This window comes from Elephantulus edwardii, unplaced genomic scaffold, assembly GCF_000299155.1.
Source record: "Elephantulus edwardii isolate Elephantulus edwardi_28Jun2011 unplaced genomic scaffold, EleEdw1.0 scaffold00063, whole genome shotgun sequence".
Classification (NCBI taxonomy): Eukaryota; Metazoa; Chordata; class Mammalia; order Macroscelidea; family Macroscelididae; genus Elephantulus; species Elephantulus edwardii.
Genome location: NW_006399813.1, coordinates 14617064 through 14638991, shown reverse-complemented (window position 1 = coordinate 14638991; position 21928 = coordinate 14617064). Strand labels below are relative to the sequence as shown.

Genomic DNA, 21928 nt, shown 5'->3' with positions numbered 1-21928 from the left:
CATGGCACAGTACAGAACAGGGTTCGGATCTGTTCATGGGGTTGCTATGAGTTGTACACAACTCAACAGCACCTAACAACAACTTGTCTTAGAAAGGGACATCATGCTTAGAAAGGTAGAGGGTCAGTGAAAGAGAAGATCCTTACCGAGACGAATTGACACAGTGAAGCAATGGGCTTAAACGTGTCGGCATTGATGAGGATGGCACAGGATAAATCAGGGTTCAGCTTTGTGGTTTATAGGGTTGCAATGAATTGTACTCTATTCAAGGACACGGAACAACTCTCTATAAGGATGAGATACACACTAGAGTGTGACACAAAACAGGATAACCGTTTTGCACTTTTCTTCTAGATGTCCTACGGTTTGTCTTAAATTCTAAAGAAATCGATCCCAGCTGTTAATTTTCTGCTTTATGTGATAGGGTAAGAGATGGCAGCCTTGGATATCAAGGGACATGTGCGGATGGAGAGGCGACGGCGCCACCTACTGGAATATTGGACTAACGTACTTATATTAGGCTGCTCTTCTGCAATTAGGTTTATGGGTTTAACGAGTTAGTGCACTGTGAAAGGTCATATAAGACCTTACAGAGATCAATAAAATCAGATAAAGAGGGGAGCTCTGGTGGCCTAGTGGCAAGAAGCTGCAACTACAATCCCAGAGGTGCACGGTTCAAATCCACCAGATGCTCTGCCGGGGAAGGAGGGGCAGTCTCCTCCTGTACCAGTCAGATCTGATTTGACGGTACACGCACACAAAAATTAAAAAAAAATTTAAAAAAATCAGATAAAGAGTAAATTCTTCTCCTTAGATTGCATCTCTAACTTCCACTGCAAGTTATAATGGAAAGTCGATCCGTCATGGAAACCACACATGGCAAGTGTGATTCAACAGCAAACCACTCACAGGCAAAGGAAGTACCTCAGGGTCTGTGCAAACAGAATGCTCACTTGCTCACTAAAGAAATGTTGCATTGGAGGGCTACATGAATATACTCCATGATTTTCTATACTTGGTTTCTTGAGCCAGTGGGTGATATGTGGTCCCAGTGACTAACCCAGCTCCATGCATCTTGTGCAGACCACCACAAAAAAAGAGACAGAGGCCCATGGGTGAGAGAGAACTTTCTCCCAGGACTGCTGAGAATTAAAATCAAAACAAAGCAAAAAGTCTCCTTTCCCAAAAGGACATACATATTTGTGTCCAGCAGTTGTAATTTTGGCTTAGGCCAGCAAAGATAATTTCTTTTGTTCAATCTAACTTCATTTCCATTCACCATGGCTCAGTAATCAATTTGAAAAATGCAGAACCACATTAAATCCACAGCCATATATTCTGAATTTGTTTCACCTTACCCCACCTCTCCTCCTTTCTGTTTATACTTTGTTACCAGCATGTAGCTGGTAGAATCTAAGTATTCTGCTAAACACTTTACAACAAAGAACAGAGAATTTAGCTAGTCCAAAACATTAATTATGTCAAGGCTGGAAGGACCCTACAGTATGGATTATCAGATGTTAAATCAAATATGAATTCTTGATATAAATGCCAGTTTCAGAAACCTTTTTGGATATTACTGGATTTGAGGTTTTGGTTGGTTTTTTTTTTTGTTTTTTTTTTAAAGAGGATTTCTGTAGGGCTCTTCATAAGCGATGTTAGTTTGAAGTTTTCTTCCCTAATTGTCATTAAGTCATAGCTGACTCTTCGGTGAGTTTTTAGAGGCTATAAATCTCATGACAGGAGGTCATCTTTCTGCCACTGAGCACCTGGTGGATTCAAACTACCTACCTGAAATAAGAATTTGCAGCACAACTCCTTACCCACTAGGCCACCAGAGCTCAAAAAGTTTTCTTAGGATAACTGGCTTTGAATGAAAATACTGATCTCAGAGAATGAGTTGGGAAGTATTCTTCTCTCACGGCTTACTCTGGAAGATTGTGGGGTTTGATGATAGAATTCACCACTGAAGCTATCCAGGGTCACTCAGGCCTTTCTTGTACATAAACATTTTTAGTTACAAATTCCACTTCCTTGCTTTATTCTGGGTTGGTTTTTTTTTTCTTTTGGGGACAGTTTTGATTAGGAATTTTTCTATTTGACATTTCCCATTTTGTTGGTTGTAACATTTTTGTACAATTCCTTTAATGTCTATAGGTCATGGAGTGCTAGTATTTGATAGATAAATTGTGTATTGACCTTTCTTCTTGCCCATTCTAAAGGTTATTTTTCATCTCTGGTTAAAAACAGCTTCTGGTTTCAATTATTTTCTTGGTGGTGCTTTCATTTATTTTCACTTAGATTTTTTTTTCCTAGTAATTTATTTATAAAATCCATATACATTGTTTCCAAGAACAAATTCTTTCAATTTTCCTCATCCCTCCCCAACAAATTGTGCAACCCTATGATTAATCATCCCCCATCCCCTACATATCTTCATCCCCCTGCTTCCAGCCTTTCCCGCCCTTCTTGGATCCTTATAATCATTCTACAAGAATTGTTTTATACAACATTTATCCTTGTGGAACAGAGTTAGTTCACTCAGCATAATGTTTTCCAGTCCCTCCCAAGTTAGGTAGTGATTTACAAAATCATTGCTCCTGTGTGCTGCATAGTATTCCATTGTGTGATTGTACCATAATCCATTCATTTGTGGTTGGACATTTGGGCTGTTTCCATGTTCTTGCGATGGTGAATAATGCTTCTATGAACGTTGGTGTACAGAGTTTACAGAATACTCCTGGGACTCCACAAGAATGACTGATAACCCAATTACAAAATGGACAAAAGACATGGAAAGAATTTTCACAGAGAAAGATATTCGAATGGCGAACAGACACATGAAGAAATGCTCAAAATCACTGGCAGTAATGCAAATAAAAACCACAATGAGGTACCATCTCACTCCAGGTAACAGTGGCAAAGTTTAACAGGACATCAAGTAATAAATGTTGGAGAGGATATGATGAGAAAGGAACTCTTTTTTTAAAAAAAATTTTCTCTTTTTTTCTTTAATTTTAATGAAAGTTTACAGAGACTTTGGATTTCCATTCGTTGTTGCACTTTTCTCCCAGCCCATCCTTCCCCCTCAATTCGCTCTTCTCTATGAAAAGTATAAGAAAAATTTTACTGTTATACAGCCCCTCCCCTCAAGTCCACTCCACCAAGCAGCCTTCATTCTGGATTCCTGTTATGACAATTATACCTAATCACATATCCCTTTTAAACAGTTCTTTCTCTCATCTGTTTCAATGCTGTATACATTAGTTATCCCCTCGAGAAAGGAACTCTTATACATTGTTGGTGGGATTATAAAATGGTTCAACCATTCTGGAAGGAAGTTTGGCATTTTCAAAGCTGAACATAGAAATTCCATATGACCCAGCAATTCCACTACTTGGAATATACCCAAAGAAAATGAGAAATGAGACAAATAGAGATTTGTTTATTCTGTTATTTTTATTTCCCTTCTTTTTCTTATTCTGAGTTGGCCTGGCTCATTTATTTCTAATATTTTAAGATGAGAGTTTAGATGGCTGATCTTGGATCCCCCCCCCCCCATTAATAAACACTTTTTTGTTCTTTTGGAAGCCCATGGAATATTCAATATTTTTCTCCAACATCACAGTTCAGTGGCCTTGATTTTTCTTCTGCCATTCTTATTCACTGTTCGACTTTCAGATGCACAGGAAGTAATTGCAATCAATACCCAAGGCAACAACAGTAAAAAAAAAAGTCAAGTTCCTTAGTACATTGGGAACATTTGTTGTCATGGACCTCTCCCACGTGCTAAAGAGCAGGTGCATCAGTTTAAAGACCAAGGTGCACCTACTACAAACCAGCCATGGTCTTTTTACTTCCTATGCATCATAATGAATGACAGAAGAATTAATGCCTTTGTATTGTGATTCTGAAGAAAAGTACTAAATACCCCAAGGATTGGCAAAAGAACAAACAAGTCTGTCTTGGAGAAAGTGCAACCAGGGTGCTCTTAGAGGCAAGGATTTTGAAAGTTTGTCTCAAGTACTTTGGCCATGTTGTTCAGGAGGGGCCAGTCTTTGGGAAAAAACATCATGCTGGGAAAGGTGGCTGGTCCAAGAGGAAGACTCTCACCAACGTGGATTGACACAGTTACTGTACTTATGGACTCAAACATAACAGAGATGGTGAAGATGTCGCAGGATGGGGCAAGTTTCAGATCTGTCGTTCAAAGGTTCGCTGAGTCACAGTTGGCTTCACGGCACCTGACAACCAATAGAAGTATAAAAGTTATACATTTCTCTCTATGCAGTGCTTTGCCCACATCCTATACTTTGGGTTTGCTTTTTTTTTTTTTGTTTTTTTAGTATATACTCCACTAATTGTTTTTGTAATTTATTTTTTTACTCACAAGTTAGAAATAAATTAACTTCAGGTAACTGGAGATTTCAGAGATTTCTTCAGTGGTGGTTGTTGTGCCATCAAGTCAACCATGACTCAAAGCGACCCTATGCACAACAGCTCTGAACTCTGCTCTGTCCTGAGCCAGTTAGTTTCTCTGTCTCTGATAACGCCTATGATCATTACCCCACTTACTGTGTCAATCCATTTCATCCCAGGTCTCCCTCTCCTGTGCCGTCCCTCCACCCATCCAAGCATGTCCTTCTCCAAAGACTGGTCCCTTCTGGCTACATGCCTCAAGTACTGGCTTCTAATTTCATTGTATTCAAACAACTTGCCCTGATGATTTGAATGGTTTTACATTTATTATTTATGGTACACAACATGCTCTTGGCATTTTATGGACCCGCAAAGAGGATTTATTCTGCTGTTTCTTGGGTAGAATAATCTGTAAGCTTCACTTGTGTGTTGTACAAGTCCTTAAATTCTTACTGATCCTGGTTTACATGCTCAATCATTGACAGATGATTGCTGAAATCACTGACTGTAATGGTGGATTTGTCTATTCTTCAAAGTTCTATCAGGGACCATTTTTATTACTGACAATATTAATTTGAAATCAGATTTGTCTGATCTTAATAGTCACTCTTAGTGGTAAGATTATTTAAACCATCGTGCTATTTGTTACAGAACAGATGCACCCAAAACATAGTAGCTAAAAGCCCTGCACATTTACTATTTCGGAGTTTCTATGAGTAAGGCCTCAGGACACAGCTTATGGAAGCTCTCCATTTCATGATCTCTCCTAAGTTTCAATCAAGGTGTTTGCAGGCTTTAGCCATCTCAAGAACCAACTGGGGAAGGTGGTTTACCTGTTAGCAGGATTCAGTCCCTAAAAGGTATTTGAACTGAGGGCCTCTGTCCTTTGCTGCCCTGTGCACCTTATCTCATGGACCTCTTGAGCAAGGCAGCTTGCATCAACAAAGCATGCAAGCAGAGAGTAGTTTGCTAGCAAGATAGATTATCACCATCTTTTGTAAACTGATTTGATGAGTTAATGTAACCTAAGCACAGCAATGACATCCTTGCTCTATTCTATTGGTCTTGGACAGGGTGCAGCCAGGGTGCTCCCTAGAAGAAAAGGTGGTGAAATGTCATCTCACAAACTTAGGGCATGTTGTTAGGAGGGGCCAGGCCTTAGAAAAGGACATCAGTCTTGGGAAAGAAGAAGGCAGTCTTGGGAAAGAAGAAGGTCAGCAGAGGGAAAGACTCTCAGTGAAATGGACTGAATGACTATGCGCTCAAGTGTGACAGAGATGAGGATGGCAGGGATAGGACAAGGGTCCCAATCTGCTGTTCACAGGGTCACTATGAATCATAGTGGACTTGAAGGCACCTAATAAGTAATTAGGAACAAATCACTAAGTCCAACCCACTAAGTCGGCACGAAATACTGGAAGGTAGTAATCATACTAGTCTTTGAAACTATTATGGGATTCTTCCAATAGTATCCCTGTTTCCCTGTTCTTTTACCTTGATATGGGAGCTTTAGTGGTCTAGTGGGTAGGGAGTTAGACAGAATAATGTGTCAAACACATTCTGGTGACCCAAAGGCATGTGGTTCAAATCCACCATCTGCTTACTGGGCGAAAGACAGGCAACTTCCTCTTTTGTGACTTGCTGCCTCTGAGAATCCAACAGAGGGTCTGCTACAAGTCACTTCCAACTCGATGGCAGTGAGTTTGAGGGGTTCTTTTGCTTTTATTGAATTGTCATAGTCTTTGCCTGCTCCCTACGACACTTTATAAAAATATAGGCCTACATTAAGACAATTTTAAATGCTTACGTTTTTATTTTACATTTTACTCACTTCATTGCAAATTTACTTTGGACAATTTTTGATCAAAACTTACCTTAGCCTTCATCCTATTACACTGGAATTAAGTTATACAGAGTATATTTTTCATTAAATTTACTAGATATATCAATAGTCTGGTTTATTTTATGCAGTAAAAATAAAAACAGAAAACACTTATGTGTAAATTTTTCAAAATAACAACTTTGAAATTAATGAAAATGGTCATTAAGAGATTTCTTGGTTTTTTGTTTTTTTTTGTTTTTTTTTTATAAAAATCAGGATTTAGAATTTCACAGTAAAGAGGTCCTAAATTTCTCATACAACATGAAATTATATAAAAATAGAAGACATAGACATCTTTAAATCTTTAATCCTTTGATTAAGCAGCAAGCATATCACTCTTCCAGGCCAAACACTGCTTAAACAAAAAAGAAAAATAATGACGTGCAAAATATTTACAAAATATGCAAAGCACACAATAAAGACATCTCACTATATACAAGTGTTATATTACTAATGAAGCTAAGATTTGTCTACTGTGTGTCCTAATGTATTTAAATCAAATTACAGCACATCCCTCAGATACAGCACCTTGGCCCATGTCTGGGATAGGACAGATTTTAAATGAATTACAATATACTGAAAAGCTAGACAGATGTTGGGGCTGACCAACCTGACTGACATATGCCACATACTATCTACTAAAGGTCTACTGACGAGAGACAAGACAATAAAAGCTGTAAAGGTATAGTATGCACATATGCAAGACTTGATCTAGGTTCTTTAAAAAATGTTTTAGATATTTTAAGATAAGTAACTGTCCCCCATGGTCTTAAAAAGAAACAAAAGTTTTGAATTTTCTGACCTTCTAAGTCAGTGAAGAGCTTTTCTGGTTATAATCCAGAAACAGGAACTATCTGAAAAAAATTCAATGAAGAAGAAAGGAACTATTCTGGGGGGAAAAAAAATTATATTATGCCAGAACTCCAGATCTTTATGAATGAAGAATTTCAGAGGTAAAACTAATTCTCAGATTAGTTTTAGCTTCTCAATGTTTTAAAGTGGAGACAATTTTCCCAATATTCTGGGAAAAAAATGTAACCTTTCAAAATAGGTGAAGCCCTTAACTTTTGACCATATTATGAAGTAGTTCTAAATGTAAAAAGAAAGGAATGTGCAAACATTTAGCCTTATATACCACTACTTCCACAATTTAAGTGATTAGTCCCTTTGCACAAGTCATGATTCCAATATTAAATTGTTTTATAAAAAATAGCAGTAACAAATTGTGAAACATTATTACTTGTATTCTTTATAGGTGCTTAATGATTATGGGTGGAACTGAAAAAAATGGAAATACCTATTTTTTACATAAAAAGGGGTCTCAGCATTTTTGGTTAATAACACAATTTTGACAATATACGAATACATTTTAGATAACAAAGAATGAATTCTTAATTTTTATTTTATGAAATAATGTTGATGATTTAACCCTAAACCAAACCCACAAGTACAAGTTTGCTGCAATGAATACACAAATGCATTCAAATAATATGACAAAGATTTACCAAGAAAACATTTTTTTATATTAAATGCAGACCATGTTAATAAGTACAAGAATAATTTTAAGTTCAGAAAAACCTAAACACAAAAATAGCATTGCAAATAAATGTTTCCATAACCACCACCTCTACATAAATGACAAAACAGAATTCTCTCCTAAAGCTCCCAAGTATAGGCAACTACTAGGTAAAACCATATAGTATTAGAAATATTAAAAAAAAATCAAAATCAAAATTAACTTCATTTTTAAGAAACTTAATAAAAGACACTGTACTTGAGCAAATTAAGTTCTCATCTGTAAAATCATTATTCCAATTCTCTTATTATTGATAGATGATGGGCCAATGACCTTTAGACAAGGACTCTGCACTAGGGCCCTTAATTCTATGTGAAAGGGTTAGTAAGTCCAGTACATTCTTTGTGGTTTCATATAATTGCTTTGCAATTAATTAAACTGCTTTTTTAAAAAAGGAATATATTAAAATTCCTTTGGGGAAAAAAGCAATGTATTTTCAAACAAGGGATATGATATACAGGTATCATTTCTTAAATATGCATTAAAAGAATATATGGCAAAATGTGAAATGAAGGCTATTTATTTTTGTACTCCTAACATAGGAAAATGTTTATTTTTAAAAAATTAAATTAAAAAAAAAGAGAGAAAGTCAAAAATATCCTTAAGAAATTTAAGGAGTTTTCAAAATTCCTAATATTCCTATACTAAGAGCCCTGACTATGAAGAGACTGGAATATAATGAACTTCAATAAAATAAATATAGCAAAAACAAACCCCTCCTTGGTATATAGAATACTTAATCTTTTTTTTTTTCCTTTTATGAGTTCACATTGCTGAACACATATCCAGAAAGGAAGCTATCGGGAGGCTTTTGTTGCATACCATTTTAGTCCAAAGAACTGAAACATTTCTTAAGACACCCATTTATGCTATTCCACAGCCACAAAACGAGTCCGTAGCCTCAGTATCTAGAAGGTTATCCTTTTCTCTCTTTTGCAACAGTCAGATGAGCACTGGCATAATGATGGGGTGAAGAGTTACAGCAGCTCTGTTCAAGTTAATTTTTAGTGCAGTGAGGACTGTGAATCTGTCTGAATTCCAATAAGTGACGGTGGTTGTTGACCACCAACTGTGGACAACACTGGTCTTGGGTTTAGACGAGGTGGCATAGAATTAGCAGGGCGGATGAGAGGTGGTGGAGGTTGATTTAAAGTTGGCCGGGGCTGGATGAACCGCGCCTGCTGCTGGAGTGGAGGAGGCTGCCGGTGAAGAGCAGGGGCAGCAGGCAGTGTTGGACGAAGAAGTGGTGGAGGCTGGTTCAGAGTGGCAATGGGGACGGTTGGTGTTGGAGTGGATGATGGGGCAGGTGGTGATGGACCCAGAGTCCGAGGAGCCTGTGGGGTGTGTGCCTAGAGGTGAGAAAACAAAAACACACGTATGAGATGATGGTGCCTAATGAACGTAACACAATATAGTTTGGGCTGTCACAGGAAAAACAGAACAAAAACAGAACAAAAACATAACACCAGTGTTTATCGGAAGCACAAGCTTCTTTCATTTTAAACAAAACAAAACGAAAAATAAAAAACTGAAAAAGCAACGAAGCTACCCAAACAGGCATCTTATTAGTAAACAACTTAACACTAGAAATAAAAATAAGACTATGAAAGAACAATACACTCTCCATTCTTCTAGGATCAGAACTTAGCATGTCATTATGACTTAAGAGTCACGAGAAATGCACCTCTGAGTAAGTGTATTGTCAACCTTTCATGCTCATTTAGCTAGTCCTCTGGCAAATTAACCTTACAGAACACCACATAAAATGGTGATTCCTCAACTCATATTAACTCAAATTCCATACACAAACACACCTCCTCTTCTTCATCAGTGCTCTTCCCTGATGGCACATTAGAAGCACTTTTTGTCTCCTCCCCTAAAGTAGAAGCATCACCATTAGAAGCCTGGGTTCCTTGTTCTGCTTCCCACTCCTGCAATACCTCCTCTAAGTTAAACCGACGCCTGTAGTTTACAAAGAAGTTCTTCACTTGGCCAACAGTCTTGTTGCCAATTACATCTGCAATAGCTTGAAAATCTTTACCATATTTGCGGACACCTGGAAGGCAAAGTAAATAATACACCTGTGAAGGATCAATAAGGAGAGCTGTGTGTACTATACATCATGCGCTCACAAAGATATCAGCAAATCCTTTCTGATAAACTCTGCTCATTTCTCAATTCTGAGACAGAGGCTAAGATATTAGGGTCACAGGATGAAAACTATCAATTATGTCATTTCATCGAGCCAGCCACTTGCCTTCAACTGAACAATCAGAAACTTACCATTTTTTACATACTCAGTTATTTTCTCCAATCCTCTCTCGAACTCTCAAATACAGTCCATTATTGTAAAGCATTGAATTCTTTGTTCCATCCTCAATTCCACTTTCATTTATTTCCCTAGTAGCCAGTCACCTAAATTTGAGCAACACCGTTTGTAAACAAAACTGGATGGGAATGAGCCATTGCTTTTATCCCCTCAATGGACTGTGGGAATAGCTTTAAGGATCCCCATTAAGAAAGGCATTTTAATTTGGGTTCTAATACTAACTTCAAGATGCTAACTTGCCTACTGCACCAACGTACTAAAGAATAGAAAAGAGAAGAATTTAAATTTGAAAAAACAAGAAATCATCATGAGCTCATAGACAAAGTCAACTATTTTTCAGAGTTACTAAGATTTTAATTCTTCTAAGAATTCTAAAGATTGTATCCCTGACGGATTCTTAGCTATGCTTCCCAGCCTGAAGAATAAGATAGTATCGGTGACACTTATTTTGCTCATCATCACCACTGTAAACCTTAAGAAGGGCTGTACAGTGTGTGAAGCTAAGTTTTCATTAAGGAAGTTACATTACTATGAAAGATAAAACTTGATTTAAGAACTTGAGAGTGTTAATCATTTCGCAGACTTTAAAATTACTTCATAAATTCAGATAGGTAATAATTTCCTTTTAAGGAAACCCTAACAGTTTACTCATTGATTGTAAAAAGAATAACTTCACTAAAAACAGAAATTTATCAGAAGTTTTATCATTTGATACCTACTTTTTAAAATATCACAAACAGTAACTCATCAATGAAAAATATAAGAAAAACAGACAAAAATATTGATGTTTACTTAAGTGCTATTTTACTGTAAGCAGATATAAAGAGCAGATATAAAGAGGGAGCTCAGTATATATAAACAAATATGTATATTCACATGTGAAAGGATAATATAAGGATAGATTAACAGTCCAGTAGAAATGTTAGCTATATTCGTAAGTGACACAAACTGGTACAAAGCTGCCTATTCCCTTAAAGCACCACCACAATGTAGCATAATTTCCATTCTTAAATTCTTATACTGGAAAGTATACTTATACTGATTAAGTCAGGAATAAGCATCTCTGGCTATCTTTATTAGTTGGGCTTATTCTATGGAGAAGTTCCTAGAGTTTAGAACATTCTGGGTAGTAGGACTGACACTAATACCCTTTAACCACAATACAATTTAAGTTTTGATCTTGTAAACTACGGTCATTTTCTCTTTTTTCAAAGAGAAAGACACATATAAGGTAATAAAGTAATAATGAGAGTGAGGCAAAATTTACAGTGCTTATCAACAAAAATGAGCTTATTTTTCCTTAAAATCCACAAGGTGATTTTATATTTGCATAGTTAAGTACAAATAATAACAGCAACCAGTCTTCACAGCAATAAAAATCCAGTGTTGTTTCACAGTAGGAATCATTGTTGTATATTCAAATACTCTTTTACCACTTAAGTTCTGGGGGAAAACCGGTTTAAAAAATGACTGAGTTTCTATGCCATTTCTTTTAACTTGATTATTGAAGGATAATGAGTAATGATACCAAACAGTGCTCTAGAAGTGCACTAGTTTTCATGAGCACTTAATTTACCTCTAAAAATGGCAGCAAAACACAACTGAAGAAATCTAGAAAGATAGGCTTATACCTTTTGGATCCTAGCAAGAAGTTACATTAGGACTAACTTTAACACCAAATCTGAAGATATTACAAACCTTCAGAACATCTATTTGTTTAGGAAAAAACCTCAAGGAACTACTATTAAATTATCCCCACATCTGTTTTCATGATATAGCTCTTCTCTGTTACTTTCGTCTTTTATCTGACTTGCTGTTGTTCAATGGAATGAAATTATTATCAATTACTGGTATATTTCTAAAATTATAGACTCCAAATCCAGAACTACTTCCAATAGTAGCTTTAGTTTTTACAGAGACTTTAAATGTCAAAGACTTTTTTCAAGTTACATAGGTTTTAAGTCAAATGTCTATGTGTTTCTAAACTCATGCATATCTTATATCACTAACTTTGCAAAATCTTATTCTTCCGACCACACTGCAGACTTCTTTATTCTGGCTGAGGACCCCACCCAGTCAATGTGCTGAGAACAAGGGTGCCACCGTATTAACCCTCTGAGCTTGCAGGATATGTCAGGACACACTCCTTGGCATCACCTCTGGGCAAGAGCAACCTCATCTGTTTGCCTCAGTGTACCATGACAAACGTCTTCATTTCCTCTGCGTGTCACAATGTAGAAAGGGCTGGGAAGTACTGGGGGATTTAAATCAGCACCAGCACTGCTGCAGTGCTTGGCTAAACAGAAGGATTCAGAAAACATGACTCAGTTTCTTTCCTAGAAAGCTTAATTCTACGTTTATTCCCAGTTCTTTCTAAAACTACAAGGGGCATGTTATGATTACCTTCTTTATTATCTTCACATTCCTAAATGAAGCTGAATAGCATGTTTGATTACATCTGTACTGTGGCTGACAATTACGTACACTCTAGTCAAAGGCTACCTCAAGAAAAGATTTGGTGGAACTTTTTCCTTAGAAGTTAGCGATGATTTGGGGGGGAAATCTAGCAGTGCACAGTGATTAAGAGTAAAGAACTTTAACAACACCATGACACCAGAGCTACCACAGGTTCAATCTGGACCTAGGAAAAAAGACAATCTATCCTTTTCCCAGAGTTTATAATAAACAAGGCAACCTGTTTGCTTTATCATTAAGGGAGTTGAATAAAATGATTCATCTCTCTTCCTGAAGATATAAAAGGTCAGGTGCAGTGGAGCCATAGCTGCTAAATCAGTTAAACGTCTTAATTTTGGAGCAGGAGGAGACTGGCAGGGGTCACTGGAATAAAAATTAAGAGAACCATGGAAGAAGCAAATAATAAACTTCCCAGAGAGAAAAAAAATGGTTTTAGTAAAAATTTCTAAATTTCATTTGAGCCACAGTGAAACAACTTGGCTTTCTCTTCTGTGATAAGCCAGTATCTTATAATCCTTAATTTGCATACTAGTTTTATTTGGGAAATACATGAAAATAGAATTCATTAGAATATTCTATTATTACATTTTAGTGAAAGCCCACATTTTCCAACTAGGAGTTTATATTGCCCAAAACAGAAAAAAAAAAACCAAAACAAAAACCAAAATTCAAATTTTCACTAATAAGATAGCAACTTCAAGAATATTTATAATATGGTATTTCTCAACTCTGAGTTTGAAAGGATACCAAGGATAGATGGTTTAAATATTTAGTTTTAAAATTTGATTTTAGATTATAAAACGAGGTGAATAATAATAATTGTTGCAAACTGCTTCTGAAAGAAAACTTCTTAAAATAAGTGATAACTGGTAAATACTTTTCAAAAATCTATTTTTATATGGATTTTTTTCCAAGAATGTAGTTGCTTTCTATCAGCAAGAAAATAAAATTTAAACCCCAGACCATTTGGGTACTTATTTCTACCTCTTATAAGTTTCTCAAAAATTGATAATGAAGGTGGAAAAGATACCGCTAACCATGGGACAGTGATTGGTGCATCTACATGAGGTCTAAGGGTCAAACTGTACTTTCTCCTTGCAATGGCTCTTCTTTCTCTTCTGGCTCATGCATTCCATCTTCCTTGTTATCACTTAAATTGTACCATAAAAATGATGAGAATACTCAATCATTAATTCTTAAGTATGTGCACCAAAGAGCTGACGATTACACTTTTGGACTTCCACTCTTACAATATTCTTATCACTGACAACTCTTTAAAGGAAACCAGTGCCAAAAAAAGTAGACAGGCATGAAATCTATCTCTACTTCTTTTTGATTCTTCATATACAGGGCTACAATCTGGTTTTTAGTAACTACAAAAATCTTTTTTCTCTTTTATGAATCACTCTAGTTGTTTTTTTTTTTTTTTTCAAAAGTATGGAGTTACAAGACAACCTCTAGACTTGTAACTTCAGTTTTATTAAAAAGTAATGCATGAACTAAAGAAAGAAAAACATTTAACTACAAACATAACCCAATGGAACATAAATTTTTCCTGTTTTATGTGAGAAGGCAAGCAATATAAAAAAAGAGCTAAAACCTGAACTTGATAGCTAGGTATAAATAACACTGGGTATTGTGGCCTTTACCCAAAAGCAGCACAAATGTTTTAGATCAGAGCTAGATAAACCCATCTATTCATCTATACTAATGCCTCTGAAAACCTGTTGACAGGTAAGCTATGGGTTGTTTCTGACTCAACAGTTCACAACAAAAACACATATGTTTATCTTACATTGTTGTTGTTGACTGCCATCGAGTCAAGCACAACTCATAGCGACGCCATGAACAAAACACCTAAAGCCTTTCGTTAACTATCACTTCTCAAAGTTTACAGAATTTCCAGAGGCATGTTGTTTAGGAACTGGATGCCACTCCTGCTTCCAATATCTTACACTAAAGACTAGAAAATAAATACGCTTAAGATATAAAATAAACATTGCAAATACTTTAGACCATGTTGTTTCTTGCCACATAGTATAGAGAGTAAACGGTTTGTACTATTATAGTATTTTGTTAGTTTATAAAAACAGCCAATTGCTCTCTTTCACATTAAAAGAAAAGAAAAATACCCAGGATCTAATTTCTTTCTTAGTGCTTAATATAAAGATGTTTGCCAAATGGACATCAAGTTTGATTTTAGAGTATCTTTTAACATCACTATAAGGGGAAAAAGTCTGTGTGTGAATCCCATAGCTTTAAACAGGAATACTAGTAATCATAATGTAAATATGTGAGGAGCATAATAGGTCTCTGTGATAACAGGTATTTAAGAATACAAAAGAAAAAAAATACAACAGGTGACAGAAACTGTAAAAGTGCTATTCATGGAAATTATTTTTTACTGGCATTTATAATAAATACTACTGAGAGCTTTTAAAGGTGGCTACTGAAATTATAACATAGCTAGAACCAGAATTAAGAGAAAACAAGATTACAAAAGTATAAACATTTTACTTAATCCTAGCCTTATTATCTCCCCATCTAATCAAGGGAGAACTTATTTAAACTCACAATTTAATAGTATGAGTGTATGGCACAGGAAAATGAGGTGGGAAATACACATTTAAACTCCAAGGAATTGTAATATATATTGCTTGACTTTTAAAAAAAGAATTTATTTAATAGTTATAAATCACTAGTGACATTAAGGTAAATCATTCTTTCTCTACATTACTACAATAATTTCTTTTTAAAAAAAGTGTCAAACTAGAATGCTCATGTAAGATGTCCTCAATATAAAATGCTATAAAAATATATAAACAAATGAAGACAAAGAAAACAAAAACACCTGCCCGGTAAGACAAGAATTTGTAGAAGCAAACAATATATGCAAAAACTAACCCTGTAATTAAATAACTTCACACAGTAACATTCAGGAATAGGTATCATTACCAAATGATTACACTTTTATTAACTCATACTCCTGAGCATTATATATACATGTATATGTGTGTGTATATATATATGTGTGTGTGTGTATTGAGCACAGAAGGCAAAACTGTCACTTTAAAATTCTTCCTAAAATCATTATTTTACACACAAGTAGCTTTATAGTTATTTACTATAAACAAAAAACCCAACAAAACCCTATGTGAAAGCAAAAATTCCAAACTATGAACAGAAATAAAAACAAAGACATAAGCAAACACCTTACTAAGAAAGTACCTTTAAAATCCCAAGAATATAAATAATTCTTTACATACTACTGTATTAGTGCAACTTCTTTAAGGTATACTTATAAAATATGCAAAATAATAGAACACTGAATTTATATCTTAGAGGAACTGTTTAGTTATATCTAAACATACCTCACCTTTAATCTTAATATCTACAAAGTGAGATCACTGTCCATATATACAGCTCAAGCTATATTCATAAATCTTGCCATTGCAGCTTGAATGCAGCTTTGCATAATATCCATCTTGGACATATGACTAAAAAACATACTATCATTTAAAGCAATGCTGCAGAACAAGGGCAAATCTAGAACGTGGACAGAACAACACCATGTCAGATCTTCCTTGGGGTGTCTTTCACTGGGGTAATTTCTTGTATTAGAGCACAGGTTTAAAATACTGACCTTTAAGCAACTGAATTCTGGAAACCAGCTATGAAATAAGCTACGAACTAGGATAGAAGGAAACATAGGCTTTATATGAATAAAGCAATGGCTACCCAAATTATGTTAGAGCTTTAAGTCAACATAGTTCTAAATGACTATTAAGTAGCAAGTAGCCATTGAAAAGGTTTCTACCTACCACCTCCACCTCCTTTCAAGTAGGGGAGAACAAATTTTAAAATATAAGCTCCTAATTTTTATCATTCAGCCTCATAAACTTGTAAATTTCTCATTATGAAAGATTGGCGTATGCCATAGAAGCCAAAAGGGAAGGCTGATATCCTGCTGACACCTGCTGGTCACTTTTTCAAATTAGACTGGTTAGCTAAATCTCTCATCCCTTAATCCAAACTGCAGAATTCTCTTTAATGGCATCAACTAATCTTTAATGACATCACTCTCATAGCCAAATGATGCTTGTACAGTATTTTAAAATGATGTTCTCTGATGTACATTAGGAACTGTTTGTTTTAAATGGTACACTGTGGTTCACTGCTAGAATGATTATAGACACATTTACATGACCTCATTCTTGCACATCAGTCAATCTAGGTAATGCATTAGTAGCCCTCAACACAAAGTGGAGTCAGAAAGAAAAACAATTTCAACCAAACTTTAAATTACAATCAGCTCTGCAGTTTTATCTTGAGAAGAAAAGTAACCCATAACACTGAATAAAAAATATACAATTTGCTCTTTAAGTAATTTAAATGAGGCAATCTAAGTTTGTAATTCTAATATGTCCATGTATATTAATAATACAAAGAGTCTTCTGCAATATAATTTAACAAGGCAATTTTATCGTGTATTTAAAACACTATATATAGTGTATTTCTAGGTCTCTCTATATGCATATGCTTTTATATACATATAAATATCAACATTCCATTGATATATGGTTTCTAAGTCTCTAAGCATTCAGTGGTACATCATTTAAGTAAGCTATGATATACTTAAAATTATGCACATAGTTAATATTTTTAATACTTGACATTTTCCAAATTGAGGAACACTACAAATAAGACTATTTAGAGAAAGTATAGATATATTATCATAGTTAACTTATGCTACCAATGAATGACACAGTAAGAATGTACTCAGTTGCAGGGATGCTGAAGCAGAGGCACAGAGAACTCAATCAACTTGCTCATGCTTGTCACAATTACCATTTTGTTTAGAGCTGAGAATGTATTAGGTGCTGTTCAGGACTCAAGATGCACACAGGCTAATGCACAAGAATTCCTGATCAACAGGACTTTGTGGTGAATTCAAGAGTTCTTTCTGGATTCATGTTTAAAAGATGGGAAGAACTACAGTAGTCACCTTTCATGAAAAGTTAAAGATAATTATTAACAACAATAACTGCTTATCTTTAATATACCTTGCACTGCTAGAAGTTGCTCCTCTGTGGTCCAACGGGCATTAATTTTCTGATTTGACTACAAAATTAAACAGAAGTTTCCTAATGAGGATATGAAGAAATACATTTTTCCAAAGTGCTTATTTTTTTTTCAAACTTTCACCAAATCACAGACATGAGATTACTAAACTCTAAGAAGATTCAATATTTAGATGAATTAAAAAGTATCTTATGAATTACCTTTTACCCACATTGAATGATAATGAAAGGTAAATGCACAAATTTGGGAGGATGATTAACATTTGCATTTATGAACTAGTCACACACATTAAAACCCGAGAATATTCATAAGCATAGCCATTCCATTTTCTGGCTACAACATTCCTATCAAAAGTTGAAGATACTAATTTTAATTTAATATAAAACACTTTATAAGCTTTGTTTTCTTTAGCGAGTATTGATTTCCAAAATGTCTTCCTTTGAAATTAATGTTACACATATCCTTACCTCAAAGCACTGATATCAATTAACATAAAACTACTGACCAGGTGTATATCCTAACATGTTTAAATTTCTGAATTGGGAAGTGTCTCACTGATTGGAACAGATTCTACTCCCTAAGATTTCCCAATATTTTGTTTTTAAGCAAAATCTAGTTTTACGATGTTTTTATGATATTAAAATATTAAATGTGAAATTTAATTAGTATATACCTTGTTGTTGTTGTTATATGCTGTCGAATGGACTCCAACTCATCATGACCCTATGTTCAAGAGCTCTGAACCCTGCTCTATGTTGAGCCAACCTCACTGTCTCTGACACACCAAAACCCATTACCCAGACACTGAGTCAATCCATCCCATCAAGGGTCTTCCTCTTGTGCGCTGTCCCTCCACTCTCCTAAGCATGATTTGCCTCTCCAAGGACTGGTCCCCCCTTGCAACATGCCCAAAGTATGTCAGACAGAGCTTCAAAATCCTTGTCTCAAAGGAGCAGGCTGATTTAACCCTCTCTAGGATGAACCTGTTTGTTCTCTTAATAGTTCATGGTATATTCAATACTCTTCTTCAGTACCACAACTCAAAGTCTCCTTTTATTAACATCTATCTATATCTGTAGCTCTATATCTCTAGTGTGTGTATATGTGTATATAACATTGGATTTTTATGAATTTTTATTTATTTTATGTATATAGATTACATAGTAAATGTATTTGGAAAAAAAAAGTCTACTTTTACAATCCTATGTCATTGTCCAGTTTTCTCATGGATCGCCAGTAACTATGATGACCATGATCTGGATTATAATATATACCTACTGAATAATAAATCAAATACCATTGGCAGCAAAATGGAAGGACAAAAATAAGTACACTGGCCTAGAGAGACCTGCAGTGAGAGCTGCCAAGGAGCCTTAAAATATTAGTCAAAAAGCCACACACAGAGAAGGGTGTTTAGGTTCTGCCTCACCCATGGTCTTAAGCAGCAGGAGTTTCCTTTTATAGCACACAGAGACTCTGAGAAACATTAACTTTTTTCCCCCAAAATAAAAAAAACCCCAAAACAATGGATGAAGAATGAAGCAGAAACATAAAAGCAGAAATAAAAAATATTTTATTTCAAGAAAATATCCAAAATAGAAAATACTAAATTTCCAGTGATGAGATTAAAAATGTATTGCAAATGGGCTGGGATGGCAGACAACAGACAAACTGAAGGTTAGGGTGCATACAATAAAGGAACAATACTAAAAGACAGAAAGAAGGGGAATAGGATAAATTGCAGAAGTAATAACAAGGAAAAGATGAACCAAAGTTGAAAAGGGGGAAAGAAACAACAACAGGACAAGGGGAAACAGAAGAAACTGAAACACATGATCCCAAAAAGGGGTGGGGGGGGGGGAAGAGACATAGAAGGTAATATTTGGGACTTCTACTTTGACTATGTAAGGCTGATAAAAACTCCTCAGTATCTAGGATAATTGGCACTACAAATAGTTTAAAACAGGAGCAAATATTTCATGAATTTTGGAGGAAAAAAGGAAAATGTAATTGCAATTTAATATGAAGAATCATGAAAAATTCCCTAATGGGATCTTTTAATCATTATTACTCAAATTTCAAAATTCTTTTAAAGTGCTTGCCTAAGAGTCACCATACGTCCTTATTCAATTATTAATTCAGCTGAACAATTTTGCAGGTGACTTAAGCTTTTCTCTTGCACTTTCACAAACATCAAGTCTTGCATCTTTTGGTGACAGTTGTAGTATCCTTTTGATTTGTGTTGTATTTGCACCGTATTAGCAAGAGAATGACAGAGAGAGATGCTGCTATGGTGGCTGGGAAGCAAAACATTAACATTAATTAGGCAAAGCTGGTGAACAGAATCCAGTTTTATACTGGATCAGTTCATCAGTGAATATTTTGTTTGGCAAGTTTGCTTCTTAGTGTTTCTTGTAGATGAACAACACTTTGACACTGAGAATTCCAACAAGACCAAGATTGCAAGCTGTTTTGAGGATCAAATATAATTACACATGAGGATATGTTTAGTAAATATGAAAAAAGCATTTAGCAAAGTGCCTAAGCAAACAATCAGATTAAATGATGTTTGTTAAATCTGAAAGGTACAAGGTATCATTAACGAAAAAAAGAAGCAAAGAAAAATAGACTGTAGGGAAAAAAACCCACCCCACAACATATGTTTAATAATGCTAACCATGTAGGTAAAGATATAGTATCTGACCTTCCTAAAATTTACAATATAATCAGAAGAGTGGATGAATATAAGCAACTATAAAGAAAAGGAAATAATACAGGGTATATTGGTGATTCTAAGTTAGGAGACTGAGATAGCTTTTGGAAAAAAATTTTGAAAGACAAAATGACAATGTATTTCATGTGAGCAGAACAATAGAATTTGTTTCAAGACGAACTGAGAAATAAGCCTGGAAACTTGATAACAATATGGTAGGGATCTCTTTTGGAAAGACGCGGAAGTGAAGGCCGGACTGTCCACATTATATTTCATAAGCAATCATTTCTCCCTCATAAGCAATAATTTTTGAGAGGCTGGTATAGGCAATGTTATTGTGCTTATAACCAAAACAAGATTAAGCCTTAAAAGCTAGAAGGTTGCCATTAAGAACCTAGGAAGTCTAGAAATGCTGATATGTAAGAAGATAAGACCAAGATTAATTGAATTTGGGATATATTAAGAATGACATATTAGCCAGAATATTCAGGTAGAACTCAAGTTCCATTGGAGCCTACATATTAATTTAATGAAACATATTATTGAAGGATTTGGGGAATTTTGATAAGGGTGTACAATGGAGTTGTATCTTACTCAAATGCAGGGTTCTGAAATTAGCCCATAAAGTAGAAAAAGGTGCAGCCTCCTACCCCTAAATTAGCCTTGAGGTTTCCTTACAAAAGTAGCATGGAGACAGGCACAGGATCTCTCAATAAGTTAACACAGTTAGCTATTTTCCCAGCATTGAAATAGATCTGCAGTTTTTTAGTTAAACAACAAATGAAGCCTTTTTGGCTTTAACTTTAGAGAAGTGTTGTATGGAAGAAAAAAAAATTATACTCTTAATTCAACAAAAAGCTCACATAGGAAGTATGTGAAAGCAAAAGGAGAGTAAGGAGAGGGGACCCCTCCAGTTTCCAGATCCTAAATGCTCAGTCTGGGCATACATTTGAGAAAATTAAATCTAAAAAAAAAAAACCTGCCAGCACACTTCAACTTAATATTAAAAACATTTTTTTTTTTAAAAATTGACTGTGTATGGCTGAATCTGTTTTATTTAAATATATTTATGATGGGATTTTAAGCTGAGGTTGAGATTGTATGGTATCTATCTCCAAGGGAGGGGAAAAAAAATGAATGATGAAGTTAAAGCTTAGAGAATGTCGTCTACATTTAAGCAAGTTTTTGTTTGGTGCTTTCAGGCTGGTTCCCACTCGTAATTTCATGTACAACAGAGTCAAATATGGCATCATTCTGTGCCCTCTTCACAGTTGTTCCTTATTAAGAACGTGGCTGCAACGAATGAAGCAAAGCACTCCTTAAAAATAGAAAAACGGTAGGAGGCATGTCACTCCCTGACTTAAAATCCTACTACACTGCCGTGGTAGTCAAGACAGCATGGTACTGGTACAATGACAGACACATAGATCAATGGAATAGAATTGAGAACCC

General features: G+C 35.3%; 1 protein-coding gene across 3 annotated transcripts in view; it reads right to left on the bottom strand.

The window, feature by feature from the left end:
• Positions 1-8049: 8049 nt before the first annotated feature.
• The window catches only part of LOC102854276 (REST corepressor 3-like), a 76761-nt gene continuing 62882 nt past the window's right edge, over positions 8050-21928 (bottom strand). Inside the window, exons 10-12 of one of the 3 annotated variants that reach the window (XM_006887956.1) lie at positions 17745-17802; positions 9692-9933; positions 8633-9226 (exon numbers count right to left, since the gene is read on the bottom strand). In XM_006887956.1, the coding sequence (XP_006888018.1) occupies positions 8882-9226; positions 9692-9933; positions 17745-17802 (645 nt within the window). In that variant the 3' untranslated portion in view covers positions 8633-8881. Of the gene's footprint in view, positions 9227-9691; positions 9934-17744; positions 17803-21928 lie in introns of all 3 variants that reach the window. The other 2 variants (XM_006887957.1, XM_006887958.1) reach the window with 2 other exon arrangements.